We start from the raw sequence: 22,382 nt of genomic DNA, 5'->3' as shown, positions 1-22,382 counted from the left end.
CAGAAGGGAGAGCAGTTGGACAGTAGTTTATTGGTTGACTTGTATTGCCTTTCTTTGGGATGGGCTGGATGCAAACCTGTTTCCATGGTGGATACCAGTGGAATAGGATAGGTTGAAGAGGCAATACAAAATTAGTGTTTATGATCAGAAAGCATGATTGCTGTTTGGACATAATACAAACTTTTTTGCTTTTGTTCCTCTCAAAATCAGTTTGTGAAGTGTTGATAAATTGCAACTGATTTTGAGAGGAACAAAAACAAAAAAGTTTGCATTATGTCCAAACATACTAAATATATGTTAAAAAAGGAATATGATGATTTTGATGAAATCTAGTTGCAATGTTCTTATTGCATTCTTCTTTGAGAAAGACCTAAAGCTTAGATAAAGGATTTTAAAGTGGAATGGAAAATAAATGTTTTCATACTTGTAAGAATTGTTTCAGTGATGTGTTTATTGCAAATATTTGAATCAGAAGACTGGAACGGTCCATGTGAGGAAATAAAACTTGGATATCATAAAGATAATCTTATTTGACATTCTTGTAATGCCAGATAATATGAGAATGAGAGCAGCTTGGTAAGTGTGTTTTAGAAAAGGAATAAGCACTAGTTTCTCCTAGAAAACAAACAGCATCCATGGTGTTTGTTTTCTAGCAAACAGCATTCATAGTATACTTAAGACATCATTGAGATCAAGAGTATTTGGAATTGTCTGTATTCTCTAGGCTTATGAACATTTATGAGATCATTGGCAATAGCAAATGCCTTGGTGTCTATGCTTGATTAATTAATACAATTAGACAAAGAAAGTCAGAACAAAGTTGTGAATGTTAAAATTCCAAATAAAATTAACTTTACTGGAGAAAATAAAGATTTGAAGGGAGGAAATCAGAAAGTTCAGAATAGTTGGTGATAGCACTACAAGAGTGACAGACAAAAACACTTGATAGAATGAAGAAAAATATTTTAAAGCCAGAGACATTCTTAATTTGGACACCCTGATGTTGGTTTGCCAGAGTGAATAAGCCTTAGGAAAGTTTTGGAGTAATTTGAAATTGGAAAGGACATGGAATATATAGTCATGGATTTTTTTGCTAAATCATATATATGGAAAATTGCACCCTGATTCCTTTACAAAAAATGGCACATGGGTGGTGGTGGGGGGGGGGCCTTGATAGAGCCTCTTCCACTCCACTAGACTTCCTCTGGGTACAACAGATAGAATAGTGGCAGGACTATTTCATTAGCTGATATTTCATTAAAGAAAATTACGTCTCACTTGGACTTAACATAGTTCCTGCCCTATTGGAGCAAGTAATGATTTTTTCAGAAATGAATAAGCACTTGTATAGCAATCATAATTTAGTTTTGTCTTTTATCTTATACTGTATTGTGAAATTTTATTATGTATGGCTACTTAGTCTCAAATACTATGTAAGTACCTGACAAATTGCTGGGAAAGTAATATTATTGAAAAATGCGAAATGGCCGACTTCAGAAACACATAATACTGTGTACAGGCATAGCCGTTAGTAAGCACGGTGCCTCTTCCCCCACCGTTACACTCCGTAAGTTACGAGAGGATTCTGCGTGCAGTGCTAAGTGCCATGTGACATGGAGAAAGATGACGTAGATGTCGATGACGAAAGTAAAAGAAATGGCACGCCGTTTAAAAAGGCATGTAACGCTGGAGACAAGGCTTTTAGACGTTTTCCTGCTGCTGTGTTCCTGTGCCCTCGAAGGTCCAGCTGGTATGGAACCTCCACGTGGTTTTCCTTTGTTCAAGGAGATATAGGAAGAATGATCCGGAAGCCTGCCAGTCGGAACTAGCCCAGCAGACTACATTTTGTGGAAGACTACAGAAATAACCAACCATGAAGTACAGAGGGAATCCGTAGTGAACATCCTGAGAATGCATGAAGTAGAGCAGTCGTAGAAGTTAGATATCTGATGAAATAAGGAAGCGGCCAAAGTAACATACCAGCAATTGGTAAGGTGCAAAAGTTTATTTCTTCTATCTAGTGGAAATGATTAGAAAGATTTTATCGTAATGTGCTACGAGAGACTCTTAGAACAGTAATTTGATAGATTGAGAATGAAACAGAATATTTTATGTAAAGTTTATATGGCAGATAGAATCTAGAAATTACTGCTAAAATTGTAAGACATATAGAAAGTTGTTACTTGAATTTTCCTTGAGAGAGAGATTTACTAAAGTTCTTAATTGAGTTATATATATATATATATATATATATATTGGATAGGATTGTCAGAGAAAATTGAGAATGGAACTTAATTCATATTGAGAATGAAATTGATTAACTAGAGTGGCACAAAGAGACTAAGTGTAATTAAATGTTATTAAATATGTTTCTTAGAGTGAGAATTATAGAAATGATAAAGTAATTGTATATATGAGTGCTAATTTTCTACCTAGCTTTGATTGTTTGATTGACTCAGTTTTATAACGTGTATTATATGTGATTTTCTTGAAATTAAAATGTTTTGTTTAAAATATAAATGTTGTATTGCCTGAACTTAGAACCTACTGCACTTGCTCATAAAATTTAGCGAACCTGATAAGGCGGGAGAATAGATAATATTGGGTCATGACTGCAAGTTGGAAAATTATAGTTGACAAGAGTGAATGCTGACTGTATTCTAACTCTTTGGTCATACAAGTTTAGTATAATCTAGGATTCAGGGTGGTGCAGCGAAAATAAATAAATTTCTCTGAATTTGAATAAGGAGTTAGAACCAGTGCTGAGACAAAGAAACAGGCATCCGCCATTTGCATTTTCTTTGTCTCACAAACCAACAGCTTCATTCTTGTCAGGGATTCAGCCTGAGTTAAGTTAAGTGAGATAGAAGTTTGAAGTAAATGGTATTAAATAAGTAAAAGGAAAGAAAATATAGGAATTATTGAGAGAAAGTTAGAAATAAAGTAACATATACATATAAGAGATAAAAGAGGGCCCAAAACATAAGCGAGTCAACACAACACTTGTAAAGTATTACCATTAGGTTTGCTTTGGCATATTATCTAGCATTCAGTTTGCAGAATAACTATTTTAAAGTTGTGCTCACAAAAATGTTGGGACTCTTTATGTTAGATGACTCTGAAAGCATAGATGTTGCTAGCAGAAATGAGTTCAAAGTAAACTGGGACTTTGAACTCATGACAATATTATAGCACTGAGTGAAATACATCTCTCACCTGAGTTTCTGTCACCAGAAAGAACAGCTCTGTAGAATGGTTGGAAATGGGATACAACCCTACTCATCTCTACATCAACCCTACTTCCACCAGTTCATTCCTAAATAGTTTCCTCTAGGAAATAATTTAGGAATTATTTCCTAGAGGAATTATTCCCAAGCTACATCATATATTTTTTATGTGAATCCCACCCACAAAAGGTTGCAAACCTATGGGTGGATTTGAATTAGATGATCCAGAAATTCTGCTGCAGAAACCAAACATTGACTTTTTTTCAAACCACTTCACTAATTCAATAAGCAGGGTAGTATGCTGAATGATAAAATTTATCTACCACCTAATGACATTAATAAACATTCATACCAGTTACGGCTATGGTGCTTCAAACTGCCACAATTACGGGAGGCTTATTATGACCCAGTCAACCTAATATTCAGTATCATCTTACTAACAACCAAGGATGTTAGTTAAGATATATAGAATGTTCTTGTTTTCCTTTCTTTAATGTGTCTACATGCATGTGCATGATTTTTACTTTGTGCCTGTGAAGATGACATCTATGATAATCAAGATGAAATATTGATTTAATAAATAAATTTTAGTTGATTATTATTTCAGGTGATTGTTCCTTTTCATTAAGCATGAATAACTTGAGTATACATGACAGGAAAACCTGTCCCTGTTTTACATGATACTTCTTATGTGACTTTGTAATTTTGTTTAAGATGTATATTTACTATTTTAAATAATCCTTATCATAATCATTTCACTTTTTTTTTTTATTTGAACATATTTGAACAGAGAAAAAAGTTTAACTGTTTTGAGGAAACACCTTCTAAATAGAAAAATATTTAGCATAATTAAGTTTTAGTTTAAGATCAAAGTTAAAATTTTGAGTTAAAAATCGGAAGAGATGATTCATGTCATAATTCAATTGTAGTTATTGGTCTGATCACATTAATCATTTCACAAGTTATATAATCACATTTCTTCTACTCTTTTTCCTTCTCCCTAACTTCAGGAATCTAATTTTGACCGTCCAATATCTAGTTGTAAATTGCCCTCCATTCCAAGTAAAGGAAATCGATCATCACCAGACTTTTATATTGGAACGCCTCCAAAATCTGACATAGCAACCTTGTCTTCTCCGGGGAGTGAAGATAGGGACTCTGAGATAAACAGTCCTGTACATTCACAGCTTGGTCTTAGAAGATCTAATAGTTCTGAGGTTAGAATTTTTTTCCTTGTTTATATATATATATATATATGCATAAATTTAATATTTAATTAATTGACAAGTCATTTTTAATGATTAGCACAGGAGGCCTCCAGTATTTTACTAAGATTCATTCCTTAAAAGGTTGTTGAATATTAGATGGTTTTTGCCTAGCATTATTTGTTATAATAGGGAGATTCATTCTTGAAAAATCCAGAAAATATCATGCCTTTCTTATGATAAATAAATAAACAAGAAAAAAGCAAACCAATATTTTCCTGATTAATACTCAGATACTTCTGTCTGTATTTTATTTAACATATTAAAAGAAAGATAAATTCCAAATAATATTCTAAAAGCTGTCATAAGTATATATGAAAATAATCAAATTCAAATAAGATTAAATTATGAACTATCATATCCGAGAGAAATAAACCAAGGAGTCTGATAGGGATGTCCACTTTCAGCAATTCTTTTTAACATTTATCTAAATGAAATAATAATAAAATGGAATAAAACTTTCCATCAAGTTATGAAACTTTCTCTTACTGCAAACTTAAACACTTTCCTTTTTGCTGATGACCAAATAATAATTACAAATTCTGAAGATAACTTACAGAAAGATATTGTAAATTTAAAAGCCAAAGATTATGGAATGATAATATCAACAGAAAAATCAAAAATGATGTCCTTTAAAGGACAAGATCCAACAAAAATGTAATGGATAACAAAATTTTAGAACAGGTAAATTCATTTAACTAACTAGAATGTGTGATTACATATGAAAAAGATATAAACTTAGAAGAGAAATATTTAAAAATAACAGGTGTAATTAACTCTATATTTAAACCTAACCTAGTTCAAAAACAAACCAGACTAAAAGTATGAAATACATTACCCCTACCAGTCCTATTGTAAGGAAGTGCAATCTGGACAATAAAACAAAAAGACAAATAAAATTAATAACAGCTGAAATGAAGTTTATGAGAAAAACTGCAAGGTATACTCTATTCAATCACGAAAGAAATGAAGAAATTATGAAAGAATTAAACCAGGAATCAGTAATAGGAAAAAATTAAAAAATATAAACATATATGGATGGAACATGTTGAAAGAATAAAAACAGAAACATTACAAAACTATTAGGAAAAAGAAAACCAGGACGTCCTCTAAAGAGAGATTCAATGATGACTCTAAGGCTGGAACAGGCCACTCTAGGCCTAAATCCTTGAAAAGCATGATGATGATTTCTCAGCTATTTGCCTTAAGGTGATGTTTTCTATTTGGCTTGATTATGACTTTTCTCCAAGTTTATCTTTTGCAATTTTCTTAGTCTCTTCTCGAGTATGTTAGCATAAGTCATACTTGGAACATCAGTAGGGAAATTCCTTTATAACACCCACATTCTTTCATTTATATTTTATAGATGGGTATTGTAGAGTAGAGCTCTACTGCAATCATCCAGAATTAGACCCTCTGAATAATGCAGCATAGCCACTGTAAAACTTTTATACCTCCATATTTGAGTATTTCTTGTCAAATATCATCTATTCCAGCTGTCTTTTCACATTTCAAGTTTTTGATAGCTTCTTCTTCCTCAAGTTAGCTAGATACTCGTGATTGCATTCCTCTTGAATATTTTCTACCACTGTTATCCTACTTTTTAAAGTAATTACTCCAGATATTTAAGAATATCTATCTTCAGTTATCACAATTTTTTTGATTCCTTTCACAATATTTTCCCCTCCATTTCTACGCTTTTTCAATAGTGTCCATATTTGGCCATCTTCCTGATATTTGTATTCTTAAAAGTTTTCCCCATGGCTTTTGTTTAATTTAACAACTTTTATCATAGCGTTTACCTCTAAAAGTGACCCAATGTTGATTCTTTTTAAAACATTCCTACATATAATTTTCTTTTAAATGTGATATTCTATTTTATTTTGTGAGAAACTAAGTGGCAATCATTTCCTATTTCAAATCTTCTGTACCCTTGTGTCCTGAACAAATTGACAATAATGTAGTAAATGAGACTTACTTTTTTGTCTTATTTTCATGAGAATGTGCACATCTTTATGTTGGTACATGAAGATTTTTCATTCCAAAAGCTGGTTCCGAAAGTTTTAAAAAATATTTTAGCATTCTTAATATGAAACTTGTGTTGGAATCTGCATAGCTGAGAGTTTTCTGGACAGATTAAGAAAGTTCATTGTGGATAAAGGTCCAAACATGTTAAATGCAAATGAAATTCACATGTTTTGGAATGCCTTTCAGAACTAGCGAGAAATGAAAAATCTGTTCCTGGATTCAAGGTTCTTCCCAAAGATCGGTGCATTGGTTTGTGTAAATACTAGTGATCACATGATCAGATTGCTAGTTATGTACATATCATTTGATCCATCCACATTACAGGGTAAGAACATCCCCCCCCCCACATTTTATTGGAAACCCAATAAACTGGAAGTTCTAACTGATAATGCCTCATATATGAAGCAAATGTAATGTTGAACTATTTGAACAATTGAAATTTTATTCTTGCTGCCAAATACAGTATTACTTTTTCAACTGCTAGACCAAAGTGTGATTGCTCCTTTTAAATCCTTTTGCATTAGAACCTTTACCAGCCTAAAATGAAATGGAATGGGCATCAAACTTAACTGTAAGCCATAGTTAGAAAATTATGATAATTGCTGATTGTCTTATCAACATAAAGGAGTTAGACAAGCAATATTATAATTTTTCTAACTATGGCTTACAGTTAAGTAAGTGTGTGGTCTTAAGTGGTTAAAGATAATTTCCAATATGAGCTGTATAGTAACTAACTGAGATCATAACATTTGTGAAAGGACTAGAGGGAAAGGAAGAACCAAAATGATCTTGAAGATTAAGTGCTTTATTGTTAAACTATAATTTAACAAATTTTTAAATGAAATTTTTACATTATCCGGGAACTATCTGATAGTAGTTGAGTTGGATCTAAGTATAGAGATGCATCAAGTTTAAAAGTGAACTTATCACTTGCTTCCATTTTGATGTTGTTAGACCATAATTCAAGTGGTCTAACAACCTCTTCCAAGTACAAAGAACTTGGAAATGAAAAGAAACAACATTCATCAAAAGTGTTTCATTTCTTCAAATGACAGGCAACAGCAACCAGTGGAATTTTTAATTAATTAATGTTGCATTGTATTGTTTGATCAATTAAATATCACACTTTATTTTATAATTATTTTGTATTTTCATATTTTGTATTTTCAGGGGGTGCTTAAGGGTCAAAGCTGTATAACTGAGAGGAGACCTCCACATAGCCTTTAAAGGAATGCGGAGAACCAACCAGGGCTTCTGACCTAATGTCCAATCCTCACCTTCTCGTGGTGCACCCTGTTGGGTATCTACTTTGATACTGAATGAACGAGGATGGGCTGACAATTTGGGATTTAGCCAACCAAATTGTATTCTTATTGGTTAAACCAAAATAAAAAATGATGGTACAACATGACAAAATTTCATGCCGGCTGGGGCATTGCCCGGTTAAACAAGGCCCCCCGTTGTTTTCGCCAAGGAACCAGGGCGGACAGCGAAAAGTCAGCTACTGGAACAAATCTGAAAACAAACCCCAACTCAACATCACCAGAGTTAAAGATCGGTACTATCAACATAAGAAGCCTGAATGGCAAAGAAATGGAGCTAGCTGAGGAATTAGATAAGTACCAGATCGACATAATAGGGGTGACTGAAACAAAAAAGACCAAAACTGGTGAGATCTTTCTGAGCAATAAATACAAAATGTTATATTCAGGCAATGACAATCAAGGAAAAGAAGGAGTAGCCATAGTATTCAACACAAAATACGAGGCTAATCTTCTTGAATGGCAGTCAGTCTCAAGTAGAGTAATGTGGGCAAATATGAGAATGGGGAACTGGACAATGAGACTTATTTGTGCCTATGGTCCCACAGAAGGTTCTACTAAGGTAGAAGTGGAGGAATTTTTTGATGCTTTAGAAAAAGCAACTGACACAATGAAAAAGGAAAAGTTAGTCCTTGTTGGGGATCTAAATAGCAGAGTAGGAAATGATTGTGAGACATAAAAAAATATTTTGGGAAAATTTGGAGAAAAGAGCAAAGCTAATAATAATGGCAAATATCTGTTGGATTTCTGCTCAGGACATGGACTTGTTATTACTAACACCATGTTCCAACATAAAAATGTGCACAAATTCACATGGAGAGAAGAGGCAAGGAATAAGAAAAGTCTCATTGACTATGTTATTGTTGATAGTGATGTTTTCTCCCTGGTGCAGGACACCAGAGTGTACAGAGGATTTGAAATTGGAAGTGATCACTATTTAGTCTTGAGCAGGATAAAATTCAATTTCATATTGAAAAGAATAACATGGAAGAAAGTTTTAAAGCGAATAAAAGTTGAGCAGCTCTCAGATGTGAACTGTAGACTAAAATACAGAAAGATTATTGAAAAGAAAATGAAAGAGTTTGAGAACAGGAATCAAACCTTGGAGATTCAGTGGCAAACTCTGAAGAAAACATTGATTGATTCTGCCAGAGAGGCATGTGGTGAGGTTGTGTGCAAGGGTAAAAAAATCAGAACTCCCTGGTGGACACAGGAAGTTAAAGGGACAGTGAAGGAAAAGAAGAAAGCATATCAAAAGTTCCTGGTAAATAAGTCAGCTTTTACTCTTACAGAATACAGAGACAAATGTAAAAAAGCTAAACAAAAGTCATGGGAGGACTTTGGCAAGAATATAGAAAATAAATATCAAGAAGGTGGCAAAATATTCTGGAGGTTGTTGAAGAAGCTTAGGAATGGAGGAAAGAGTGCCGTAAAAGGAGTTAGAGATGATAAAGGTGACATGAAAATGGGAGAAAAAGATATCCTTGAAGTATGGAGTAATTACTTTGAAAAACTGCTAAATGAAACAAGCAGTGATGACAGCACAGTGGTAAAAAATACTGACCAGGCATGCAGTCAGGAATACATATCCATACTTGAAGTAGAAAAAGCCATCAAAGGCTTGAAATGTGGAAAGGCAGCAGGAGTAGATGATATTCGACCAGAAATGCTGAAGTATGGTGGTATAAAAGTCTTACAGTGGCTGCACTGCATAGTTCAGAAAGCCTGGACAGAGGGACGAATTCCCGATGATTGGAGTAGAGCTCTCTTCAGAATGCCTGGACAGAGGGACGAATTCCCGATGATTGGAGTAGAGCTCTCATAGTACCCATATATAAAAAGGGAAATAAAACTGAATGTGAGAATTACAGAGGTATTTCCCCAGTGAGTGTTCCTGGCAAGATCTATGCAAGTATACTTGAGAAACGGTTGAGAAGAATTGTGGAAGAAAAGCTTGGTGAAGAACAAGCTGGATTCAGGAGAAATAGAGGCTGTCAGGATCAGATCTTCACTTTACGACAAATAGTCGAGAAAGCATGGGAATACAACAAAGATCTGTATTTAAGTTTTGTCGATTTGGAAAAGGCATATGACAAGGTGCCAAGAGAGAAGCTATTCAATACGCTGCAGTTATATGGTGTCAATGGGGCATTATATCAAGCAATACTTAGTCTTTATTTGAGTTGTGAGTCAGCAGTTAGAATTGAAGGAAGTACAGGAAGATGGTTTAATGTTAAATCTGGTGTGAGACAAGGATGTACATTATCCCTTCTGTTATTCATTATCTATATGGATCACATTATGAAGGAATGTGGTATTAAACCTGATATCAAAATTGGAGATGTTAATGTCAGCTCTTTGCTTTATGCGGATGATGTTATACTTCTAAATAAATCCGCTACAAGTCTGCAAGATTCTCTGACTAAATTGAATAGCTGTTGTAATAGATATGGTATGAAGGTCAGCAATAAAAAGACAAAGACAATGATAATAGGCAGAATCATTGAAAATGTCAACTGTGTTGTGAATGGAGAACCTGTGGAACAAGTAAAACATTTCAGCTACTTAGGCATGATTTTTACTGAAGATGGTAAATTAAATATAGAAATAGACAACAGAATCAGCAAAGCTGCTATGGTGGGAAGTCAATTGAATAAATTCAAATGGAATTAAGAAAGAAATTAGTCAGAACACTAAATTAGCTGTATACAAGACAGTGTTCAAACCAGTTTTAACTTATGGATCTGAGAGCTGGGTCAGAAGTAAAACACTTGACCAAACACTAGAGACCGCAGATATGAGAGTCCTGAGAAAGATTATAGGCGTGAACAGATGGCATCAATGGCAATATCATATTAAAAACGAGGATATTAGGAAAGAACTTGACATTGTCAGCATCCAGGAATGCGTTAGCAGAGCTAATCTCAGGTGGTATGGTCACTTAAATAGAATGGGAGAGGAAAGATTAGCAAAACAAGTGTTCTCTGCCAGGTTGGCAGGAAAACGACCCAGAGGAAGACCAAGATATAGCTGGATTGATACGGTACAAAGTGCCTTAGACGATAGAAATAGAAGATCTGATAATGTTGGAGTCTTGACAAGTAACAGACTGATTTGGAGGAAAATTGTAGATAGGAAGTTAGTAATGATGTAATTTTTTCATGTAGTACTGTCATATCCTGTGCACCCCTTGAGGGTACATGGCAGGAATTTGATGTTGATGATTGTATTTTCATTAACGACCATACATGCGTATATACATGCATACATTTTTACTATGCATAATACATAGACACAAATTAGGTCATTTTTCTTTTAAATTTCCTCTTGAACTTGAATTTGCTTCAATGGAGTAAAGTTTTTTTTTTTTTTTTTTAATGGATCCTATGCCGGTTGCTTCAGACTTCCCTTCATATGATAAACCCTCATCCACAGACAGTTAGCCCAACGTACCAAGAACATGCAACCGAAGCCAATAGTGGCATAATTGTGGGACTTTAGGTATTCCTATATCTCTCTCTCTCTCTCTCTCTCTGGTTTTTTCATCTTTGTTACTGAAGTGTGCCTGCATGCACATGCCTAATACAAGTGTATTAATCCCTGATGATGTTGATTTGACTTTGGCAAAATATAGAATAATAAGTAAAGAAAATTATTTACTAACAGATACGTTGTTAATATCCTTAAACTTACAATGCAAGAAATACAAAAACTTCTCACATTAGAAATGTGCATAATTTTACACCTTGGCTTACTTGCTATTTCATTTGAGACTTTTTTGAACTCAGTAGGATAGCATTTAGGATTCTTTTAAAGAAGGTAGCTTGCATATTTTCTTGTGTTAAAAAAAAATAAAATCTGTGCATTCATTATTTTATCCATAGTATTATCCTATATTATTAAATGTACTGGCTGGCACCTGTTACTTAGGTAGCAACCTCTCAGTCCCATTACCTTCTAAACTAAAAGTTGTTTTTGTAAAGTTTGTTTCCAAAATTATGAAGTTTAAAATATTTTTCTACAAATCTCTGAAATTGGAGCTTTCACCGATAGGCTAATATTAATGCATCAGAATTATTGTAGGAAGAAATGATGCTTGCTCTTTATATGTAGATTTAAATGGCTTATCACCAACTATTTATAAAGATACAAAGCACTAGATTTAATCAAAATCTGTCTATACAGAAAATTATTGACTTAGGTTGAGAAACAAGTAGTGAATTTGTTTACAAGAATAGAAAAATAACTGCAGTCTGTGAAAAGAATTTGCAGAAAAGTTTCTGGTTAATAATCGGTATATGTTCTTAAAGAGTATAGAAAATCTTTAGAAAAGAGGTTATATGAAAATTCATGAGAACATTTCTGATGAATATAAAAATAACTATCACAGTCAGTAAAATGTTTTGGAGGCTTCCGAAGTACCTTTCGGAAAAGAAGGTACTTATTTTAGAAGCTTAAAAATGGATAAGAGTACCACAAAAAGAACCAGCAATCATGAAGATATTAATGTGAACTTTACACATAAGGAATAAATTCCACACAGAATATTTGGATAGAATTTTTTTTTTTTTTGTCAAATATGATATAAAAAGTTCAGAAGGAATGCAATTATGAATATTTTTCAGTATTGGAAATTGAAAAAAGCCATTATGAACCTGAAATGCTAAAAGTAATTATGGTTGAGGAGGTTCAACCTTAAATGCTTATCTCTATAATATTAATACCACATGTAAGAGGTGTGAAAACATATGTCACATCAATACTATGCATGGACAAGTACTTTACTACTTGTAGTCCTCCAGGAATAATGGTCTCCAAGGATTGTGTTCACTGGACATAGGTAGATGAAATGAAAAAGGATGAGAAGTTAGTTTGGTAGGTTTGTGGCTGGACTGCAAATGAATGTTAATTAGCAGTTACTGTTTTTTTTAATTTAATTTTATTTTTATTTTTTAGAATGACGAAGGAATAGTCCCAATAAAAATATGACATCTGTGAGAAAGTGATGGGAGTAAGCTTGAGAGAGAGAAGGGGAAGAAATTATCAGTTACCCAATTTGATCCCTTCTGTGTAATATCAAGAATTTTTAGGAAGGGACTACTACAAATGTGAAAGCAATATTACAGAGTTGGACAAACAACAATAGTGTTACTGTAATTAAACCTTCCTCAAATGATAACACCAAAACAAATTAAATAAAAATAAATAAATCTCAAAAATCTGAATTCACTAGTATTACAGCATGAACATAAACATAAATAATATACATCACCACTTATAGACATCCAGATCATTATCATTATTTATTTATAATTTTACAATTATAAATAAGGAAATCAATCAAAACAAATAAGTAGTCTGTGTACACTAAGATAGGACTTGGAGGTTGTTATGACGTGAAGGAAAACCAGGCTTTTCTGTCATATGTTAATTGACGGATCTCTGATGCAGAAGGTTGGTTGAAACGGGGAGAATAATGCTGATGTATTTCCAATATGGAGTTTGAGGTCTGCCTCTTTTTCTTTTTCCATCTGTAAGGGCGTAGAGGATCAGAACATCAAAGGGTACAGAGGGTGGATGTCTAAGTTGGTGGCCGAGCCATTTTATTTGGTTTCTTTGAACAGTGCTAACTAGAGGATCTTTCTGGGTTTCATCTAATATAGTACAGTTGGGAATGTGGTCTTCCCATCTCATCTTATAGACATCCAGATCATCATCACAAAAATCTGACCGAAAGAATCGCTATTCACATTGAATTCACTTGTATTACAGCATGAACACAAACATAAATAATGTACATCACCACTTATAGACATCCAGATAGGACTTTCTATTTTCTTAATTGTCCAAATCATTGTCTAAATTTGTTCATTACAGTGGTATTTTAATTAAATTAAAGATGCCAAGAAATGATATTCTTGTGTAATCCATTATCCAAGTGTCGGCAACCAAAGTTTATTTGTGAAGTATCTGCATGACAGCTACTTGCTTATGGAGGCTTATTACTTCACATTAATTGCCTTAGTATCCCACAATACAAGTAGCCTAGTCATGAAAATACTTCGAATGCAAACTTTGTTTGCTTTCATTTGGATAAAGGATTAAATAACAATATATAATTTTTTAATATTTTTAATTTAATTTATAACCAAGTATGAAAAAAACAAAAAAAACTTGCTACAGTGGCATTCATACACTGATATTCTATGCCAGACAATGTCAAATCTGTAATCCTCTCTTTTTGACTTACTCTGGCTTAAGATTTTTCTTGTCCTGTTTTATAATACCTGCTGTGTGTATCACTTTCTTTCTAGTTCTGAAGAGGCATAAGAAGTCAAAGAGGTCACTTCTTATTCATGTCGTTTGATTTTTTGTAGCCATACTGTTCAAACTATGAATCAGCTTACTTGACAACTTATGTGTATATCTCCATCTGACTTCCCTTTTCCCAGGTTTACAGACGAAGCTGAAAGAGATGCTGAGATGTAAGCAATGATCCAATGCTGGTCATTTGTTTTCACATAGAATGCTAGATAACCCTCTCTTTCTTTTTGTTCTGTTCTTTCAAAACCAGAACCTTCTGCATGCCATTTTTGGTCTCATATCTTTTGGCATTATAACTACTGTAAATAGCATGATTTCCAGGACGTCTCCCTTCCCTTAGTCAGGCTGTTGATTTTATTATCCTAATTGATCATGGTACAGAAATTATTCTTACTTAAGTAAAGTCTGAATTTGCCATTCAATTCAAAATCCGATCCACTATCCAAGTCTTGATTTTATAATGTGTGTGTGCCATGATAGTCCAGGAAAATAGTTCGGCATATTGCAAGTGGCCTTAGACAAAAACTCACTTCACTGCCTGGATGCCCACCAGTTACCAGCAATCACCAGTATGTATTCTGCCACTCCAGGTTCACAACAGATCTCTTACCTAACATCTGAATTTGGACATCTGCTATGGAAAGATTTCCCATAGCATATACAAGACATGGGAAGAAGTGTTTTAGAAGATCAAAATGTAAGAGCTGATCAAATCAGATGTGACAAATAATAGATTAATATCAATTGGGAAGACAATTGTTGAAACTAGGCATGAAATTCTGATGGCATTACTGTAACATCTGGCACCCATCCTCTTGATGGTATACCAGAAAATTATGATTCTTTTCTAGATGTAAGATTTTTTTTAGTATAACTTTTTTGACATGTATTATATATTCCATATTTGTTATTCTTTTATACTGTAGTTGTTTGTCTTTTTAATGGGATGAACATTGACATAGGTTTTTTTTTTTTTTACATTGACATAATTTTTCTTTATGTAAGATTGCTTATATACAGAAATATTTTATCAATAAAATTTTGGTTCATTGAGCAAATATTTTTTCAGAGCATCTTCACTTGATCAGTTTAAATGACAAGTGTCAAGGACAGAAAGATCATAGCAGTGTTGACGTGATAGAAATATCATAGCATTAAATGATTAAATTCCAAGTGGTTTCAGCATTAACTCAGTATTTATTTATAGCAGTCATCACAGGAACCATTGGATTAAAAGCAGATTTTGTGTATTTTTCAATCTATTGGTTTTCTTCTTGCAACAGAGAATCCATAGAACTAAGAAAGTAAATTCAATAATTAGAGTTCCTATAATACTAGATTTTTGATGAGATTATGTGAAAGTGTATGTGTGTGATAAACATTGAGAACCTAAGGCTTCTATTTGATTGGCAAAGGATGAAAAAGTGGATGGGGGTTGGATTTAAAAAGAGAACTTTTTTTTTTAGTTAAGCATAAACTTCTTTATAAATCCTGATAAATTAGTCTGTGTGCTGAATATGCTCATGAAATGAAATGTGTTCAGCTTCTGAATATATTACAGTTTTCGTGTGATATGTACAGAAGTTGAAATATAAAATTTTGATGAAATAGAGTTTTTAAGAATTGCATTATATTAAAGCAAATTTTGCATTGTCAAAGGGTTGAAATATTTGTTGTTGTAGCTGAGCCAAGAAAAGCCATTAAAAGGTCCTGGAAGTATTTGCACACCCATTAGCCTGTCACGAAGTTCTTCAGCATCAAATATTGGCAAAGGAAAAGATAAAAATAATAAAATACTACCAGTATTATCAGGTCATCGTCCAGGAGAAATTCCAAAATAGTAGGTTTAATTAGATTTAACTTCAAGAAACAGAAATCTAATCTAATAAACAAGTAAAGAAATTATAGAAAACAGTTCATTAAAAAGATGTTTTGCAATTGCATTCTTGTATAGTGACATTATTTGTCTTTTTTTTTTTTTTTTTGCCTTATTGTAAAATAATTGTTTTATCTAATTTTGCCTAATATACAAATGTACAGAAGATTGAATTGAATTGACCATGTTGAAAAAATGATCGGTTCAAAACCATCCAAAAAAGAAAATATAACTGATTCTGCTATTGATGCCATCTGTTCACTCTCTTATATTTTTCACAGAATTTTTACCATGATCAGGTGTTTTATTTGTAACCCAGCTCTCACATCCATAAGTTAAAATTTGTTTGAACACCATTGTATTCAGCTGGTTTAGTGGTTTGGCTAATTTCTGTCTTTTTTTTTCCCATATTTAATTTGCCATCTTCACTAAAAATGATGTCTAAATAGCTGAAATGTTCTCAATTTAGGATGCAGTAGATATTTTCCATGTTCTTATCTATTTTCATAAATTTTTTAGCTGATTTTCATAAAAAATATGTTATTGCAGTTAGTCAGTTTAGTTAAGGAATCCTGTAGACTTGTACTGAATTTATTTCAGAATATAATATCAGTAATTGCACAAAACTGGAGATGTTAAGTTTAACATCTCCAGTTTTGATGTTAGATTTAATTTTATTCCATAATGTGATCTATATAGATGAATAACAGTAGAGATAGTATGAACTGCTCATTAAAACTTAAATATAGTATCGCTCAATTAATGTCTTTCACACTATATAAGTGTATCATTTTGAACAGCTTTTCTCTTGCCACTTTATCATTTACTTTTTCCAGATCTACAAAACTTAAGTACACATCTTTTGTATTTCTCATCTTTTCTCAACTGTTTGTCTCAAAATGAAAATCTGTTACTGACAAGTCCTGTATCACCTGAATGCAGCTTCTTGTTCTTCAAGTTTGTTTTCCATAACTTTTTTTAGCATACATGAATCATATCTGGAACACTCAGTAGGGAAATCCTTCTGTAATTTTCACTTGCAGCTTATTATCCATTCTGTATATGAAGTACTGTTAGAACTTTCCTCCAGTCATCTGGAATTTGACCTTCTGACCATGTCTTCTTAATTTTGCAGTGTAGTCACTACAGAAGGAATCCTTACTACACACATGCCTCTTTCAATTTCACATCTTTGATGGTTTTTTCAACATTAAGTATTGATATGTACTCTTGATTGCATTTGTCGTAAATGTTTTCTACCACCATTCTCTCATTTCGTTTCTTTTCATCTAAGTCTTACAAAGTAATTGCTCTAGACATCTAGAATATCATGTCACCTTCTTCATCTGTGATCCCTACTTACTACTCTTCCTTTATTTCTAACTTTTTTAAATAGTCTCCAGTACATTTTGCTACCTTCCTAATATTTATCTTCTGTATTCTTACCAGGATTTTCATGACTTTCGTTAAGTTGCTTTTACATTGCTTTGCTCTCTTACTTTTTTTTTTTTTCTGTATTTTCTTAGAACACTCACCGTCTTACTAGCTAGAAACTTCCGTTACATTTATGTTTTTTCCATCACTGTCTCTTTAACTTCTTGAGTCCACTCAAGAAGTTCAGTTTTTCTAGACCCGCAAAGAATTTCATTGGTGCTTTCCTGGCTGAATCGGTGTTTTCTTCAGAATCTGTCATCAAGTCTCCAGGTTTGATTCTTGTTTTCAAACTCCTTTATGTTTTCTTTATTTCTATATTTGAGTCTAGAACACAGATAATTGTTCAACTTCAATTCTTTTTAAAACTTTCCCACAATTTTCTTGCAGCATTTTCTAATCATGTTGGAATGTGAAATTTATTTTTATCTTGCTAAAAACTAAATGATCACCTTTTTTCCCCCCCAAATTCCCTGTATAAATTCTTGTTTCATTCTTGTGTGCTGAACAAGAATGAAAATATCACTATCAGCAGTAATATTAAGCAGTGAGACTTCATGTTTCTTCTGTTTGTGTGAATTTGTGCACATTTAGAAGATGGCATTAGTAATGAAATCCAGCAAATACTTAACATTATTATTATTTGCTTTTCTCTTTTTCCCAAAGTTTTCCAAAACATTTCTTTATGTCAGGTGTTCAGTTTCTACTCTGCTTTTTAGATCTCCCTTTTCTTTGTCAGCTGTCTTCTCTAATATCTTAAAAAATTCTTCCACTTTCTAAGTGGAACCTTCTTTGGCACATTAGGCAAGTAATCTCATTGTCTAATTTCCCATTCTAAATACAGTATAAGAAGATTATCCTTATATTTAGTGTTGAAGAATATAGCTACTCCTTTTTCCTGATCATTATTGCCTGAATATAACGTCTTGTATTTGTTGCTTAGAAGAATCTCACCTGTTTTTGCCATATTTGTTTGATTAACACCGGTTATATCAGTGCGGTACTCCTCTAATTCTTCTATTAGTTCCACTTCTTTTATGGTAATATTTCTTATGCTGATGGTGCCTATTTTGAAATCTGTTAATGTTGAGTTTGTTCTAGCTGATTTTTTACTGTTCACTATGGTTCCCTCTCAAAAACAACAATGGGGAAGCTTTGTTTAACTTGTCATTGGTTCAGCTAGCATGATGTTTTATTATAATGTATCAATGTCTTTTGGTTTAAACCAATGCAGAATACAGTTTGGACACCAAAATCTTAGATTTGCCTACCCATCCTCATTCATTTAGTATCCAGATAGAAATCTGTTAATGGAGTGTACTTGTGAGGTGAGGATTGGACATAGATCAGAAGTCCTATTCAGTTTTTCACATTCCATAAAAGACTTTGGGAATGTTCTCTTGCTTATCTCGTTTAATCCTTAAGCAAACGTTTTAGAATTTGTGTGTATAATTTATTTTTATAAAAATAAATTGAAATATTAGTAAATCTGAATTAGATTAATGAATAGAGTATGCAGTTGAAATCATCATGCGTATCAAAGATTTAGGCCTGGCATGGCCTGTTCCAGCCTTAGAAGTCATGATTGAATCATTTACGAGGACGTCCTGGTTTTTCTTTTTCCTAACGACTTGTACTTTAAGGCTTGTTTTGGTAATCTTTCTATTTTCATTCTTTGAACGTGTTCCATCCATTTATGTTTATATTTTTTAATTTTTTCTATTACTGATTCTTAGTTTAATTCTTTCATAATTTCTTCATTTCTTTTGTGATCAAATAGGGTATACTTTGCAGTTTTTCTCATAATCTTCATTTCTGCTGTTATTAATCTTTGTCTTTTTGTTTTATTGTCCAGATTTTGCTTCCATACATTAAGACTGGTAGTGCTAATGTATTGTATACTTTTAGTCTGGTTTGGTTTAAGTATAGAGTTAATTACACCTGTTATTTTTAAATATTTTGCAATTTTTACGTTTATATCTTTTTCATTTTCATATGTGATCATACATCCTAGGTAGTTAAATGAATTCACCTGTTCTAAGATCTTGTTATCTATTACTGTTTTAGTTCTTGCTGGATCTTGTCCTTTAATGGCCATAGTTTTTGATTTTTCTGTTGATATTATCATACCATAATCTTTGGCTATCTCATTTAGATCTAAAATGGCTTTCTGTAAGTTATCTTCAGAATTAGTAATTATTATTTGGTCGTCGGCAAAAAGGAGGGTGCTTAAGTTCACTGTAGGAGAAAGTTTAATTCCGTGATGTATATTTTTATTCCATTTATTATTATTTCATTTAAGTAAATATTAAAAAGAATTGCTGAGAGGGGACATCCTTGTCGGACCCTTTGGTTTATCTCTCTCGTATATGATAGCTCGTGATTTAATCTTATTTGTATTTGATTATTTTCATATATACTTGTGATAAATTTTAGGATATTATTTGGTATTTGTCTTTCTTCTAATATGTTAAATAATATGTTTCTTTTAACTTTATCAAACGTTTTTTCAAAGTCAATAAATGCAATGTGCATTTTTAAATTGTATTCTCTTCTTTTCTCTATTATTAATTTTAGGTAAAAGGCCAGTTCTATACATGATTGCCCTTTTCTAAATCCATTCTATACTTCTAAAATAAAGTTTTTGGAATATTTCATTAGTTTGCTATTTAAAATTCTGCTATATATTTTGTAACAGGAATTTAGTATACTGATACCTATATAGTTTTTAGGGTCATCTCTATTACCTTTTTTAAAGATAGAATCACAATTGCTTTTTCCCATTCTATTGGGGGTATACCAGTTGAATAAATTTTATTTAAAAATAATAAGAGTCTTTCTTTGAATCTTGTTCCTGCATATTTATATAGTTCTGAACCTAGCTTATCTTCTCCAGGTGATTTTCCATTTCTTGTTTCTTTCAGGCTGATTTCTAATTCTTCTTTAGTTATTTCATTTTCGTTAATTGTTTGCCAGTTGTCTTTTTTAAAATATTTGTCTGTCCACAATTCTGTGTAATAATTTAGAAATTCTTCCAATTCCAATTCGGTGTTTAATTTTATGTTTTCTTTGGTATCTGCATTTAAGTGTTTCAAAATCTTATATACATTGGGTCTTATTTTATATAAATCATGTTCTAAATTAGAGACAAATTTGTTCCATGATTCTCTTTCTTTTTCTGACTTCTCTTTTAGCTATGGCTCTTATTTTTTTATATTCTATTTCATCTTCTAATCTTTTACTGCTTAACCATTTGTGATAGACTTCTTTTTTCTTTTTGATTATTTCTTTGATTGTATCATCCAAGATCTTTAGTTATTTCTTTTATTGAATATTTTGGTCTTTCTTAAGCTTTCATTTGCTGCTGCATTTAGTATCGTTTTTATATTAAGCCATTCTATTTCAATTTCTTCATTTTGTTTTATTTTATCTAGATATTGGTTAATTCTTTGTTCATATAGCCATTGTACATTTGTGTCATTTAATAGTCTAGTTTTATAAACAAATGTTTCAATTTTTTTTTCTGTTCTTCTTGTTACTTGTGGCCATTTAGGTGGTAATCGTAATTTTATTTTAACAAGGAAGTGGGTCACTGCTTATTTCATATCCTCTGTGAACTCTAACATCTAGTGAAAATTTTGATGTCTTTTCATTTGATATAAAATAATCTAATATTGATTTCCATTTTCTTGCTGCCCAAGTATATTTATGTATGTCTTTATCTTTATAGAAGGAATTCATTATTTTTAGGTTATTATAAACTACAAAGTCAATTAAGTTTTTACCATTCCTGTTTAGAATATGTTCTCCATGTATTCCTATATTATTATTAATTTTCCTGTTTCCAATTCTTGCATTTAAGTCTCCTGCTAAAATTAGTAAATTAGTAAAATTAGTAAATTGAAATATTAGTAAATCTGAATTAGATTAATGAATAGAGCGCAGTTGAAATAGTTTACAAAAAAAAATAAATAAAAGTTTGAGTGGTAAATTTGTGGATGTAGGTAATTTTTACTGTGTGGAACTGCATGGGGAAATGCTTAAATGCTGCAATCATTTAGTCAGAATTGAGCTGTTTCTCGATATGAAAGGAAAGCCTTTTCCTCAGCTTTGTGATTGTCTAGATATGTATCTTTGCATTGTGCACTGATCTCACAAATATCACATATTTGAATGACACCTGAATGGGAATCTGCAAGGAGTTAAATTATCTCATCACTGAAATATTTGAACTTCACTGTTTTGAACTAGAACTTTTCTGCTGATCCCATACTAAGTTGGTATTCTGGTGAATCACAACTTGGTATCCATTAAGTGCAAGGATACGAGTGAGGTGAGATAACAAACTTCTTTATTTCTCTCAGCATGAAATGATGAACAATATTTTGCAACCTCCCTCCCTTAATATTGATAAATAAACAAGACTTCAGAAGTGCAGGCAATCTTCCTTACATTTGAATCATACAGGCAAAATTTCTTTTTTTTTTTTTCTACTGAGAAATTTTGAATAGATCTTGTATAGCAGAGTGAAGGCCATTTTTATGGCCTTCACTGGATGAATGGGACGTTCCAGAGAAATCCATCCATATGTCAAAACATTTTAAAGATGCCCAAATGTGATTTAGCTTTTCACACAACCAATGAAAACTATCCTGCACTTCAGAATTTAAAAAAAAAAAAAAAAAGCTGTACATTAAATAACTTTTGTCAGTAAATTTAAAGCTTCTGAAATACTACACCTTGCACCAAGTTTGGTCTTCATTTATTCAAAATCTTTCATATACATAAAATCTTGGCCATGATATGCATTTTATTGTAGAATGAGATAATACCAGCTTCTACCTTCTTCATGCATTTATTGTTTAGCATAATTTTTATTTATTGTGTGCTTATGAGATTTGGCTAACAT

General features: G+C 32.3%; 1 protein-coding gene across 1 annotated transcript in view; it reads left to right on the top strand.

The window, feature by feature from the left end:
• The window catches only part of LOC150099277 (enkurin domain-containing protein 1-like), a 66,705-nt gene that overhangs the window by 31,146 nt on the left and 13,177 nt on the right, over window positions 1–22,382 (top strand). The window contains exons 4-5 of the mRNA XM_090404253.1: window positions 4,238–4,444; window positions 15,849–16,006. Of these exons, the coding sequence (XP_090260379.1) occupies window positions 4,238–4,444; window positions 15,849–16,006 (365 nt within the window). The remainder of the gene's footprint in view (window positions 1–4,237; window positions 4,445–15,848; window positions 16,007–22,382) is intronic.

The sequence above is a fragment of the Typopeltis vanoorti genome, chromosome 14 (genome assembly GCF_054136105.1).
Source record: "Typopeltis vanoorti isolate ZY-2024b chromosome 14, IOZ_Tvanoo_1.0, whole genome shotgun sequence".
Taxonomy (NCBI): Eukaryota; Metazoa; Arthropoda; class Arachnida; order Uropygi; family Thelyphonidae; genus Typopeltis; species Typopeltis vanoorti.
This window is presented reverse-complemented; position numbering and strand designations above follow the sequence as displayed.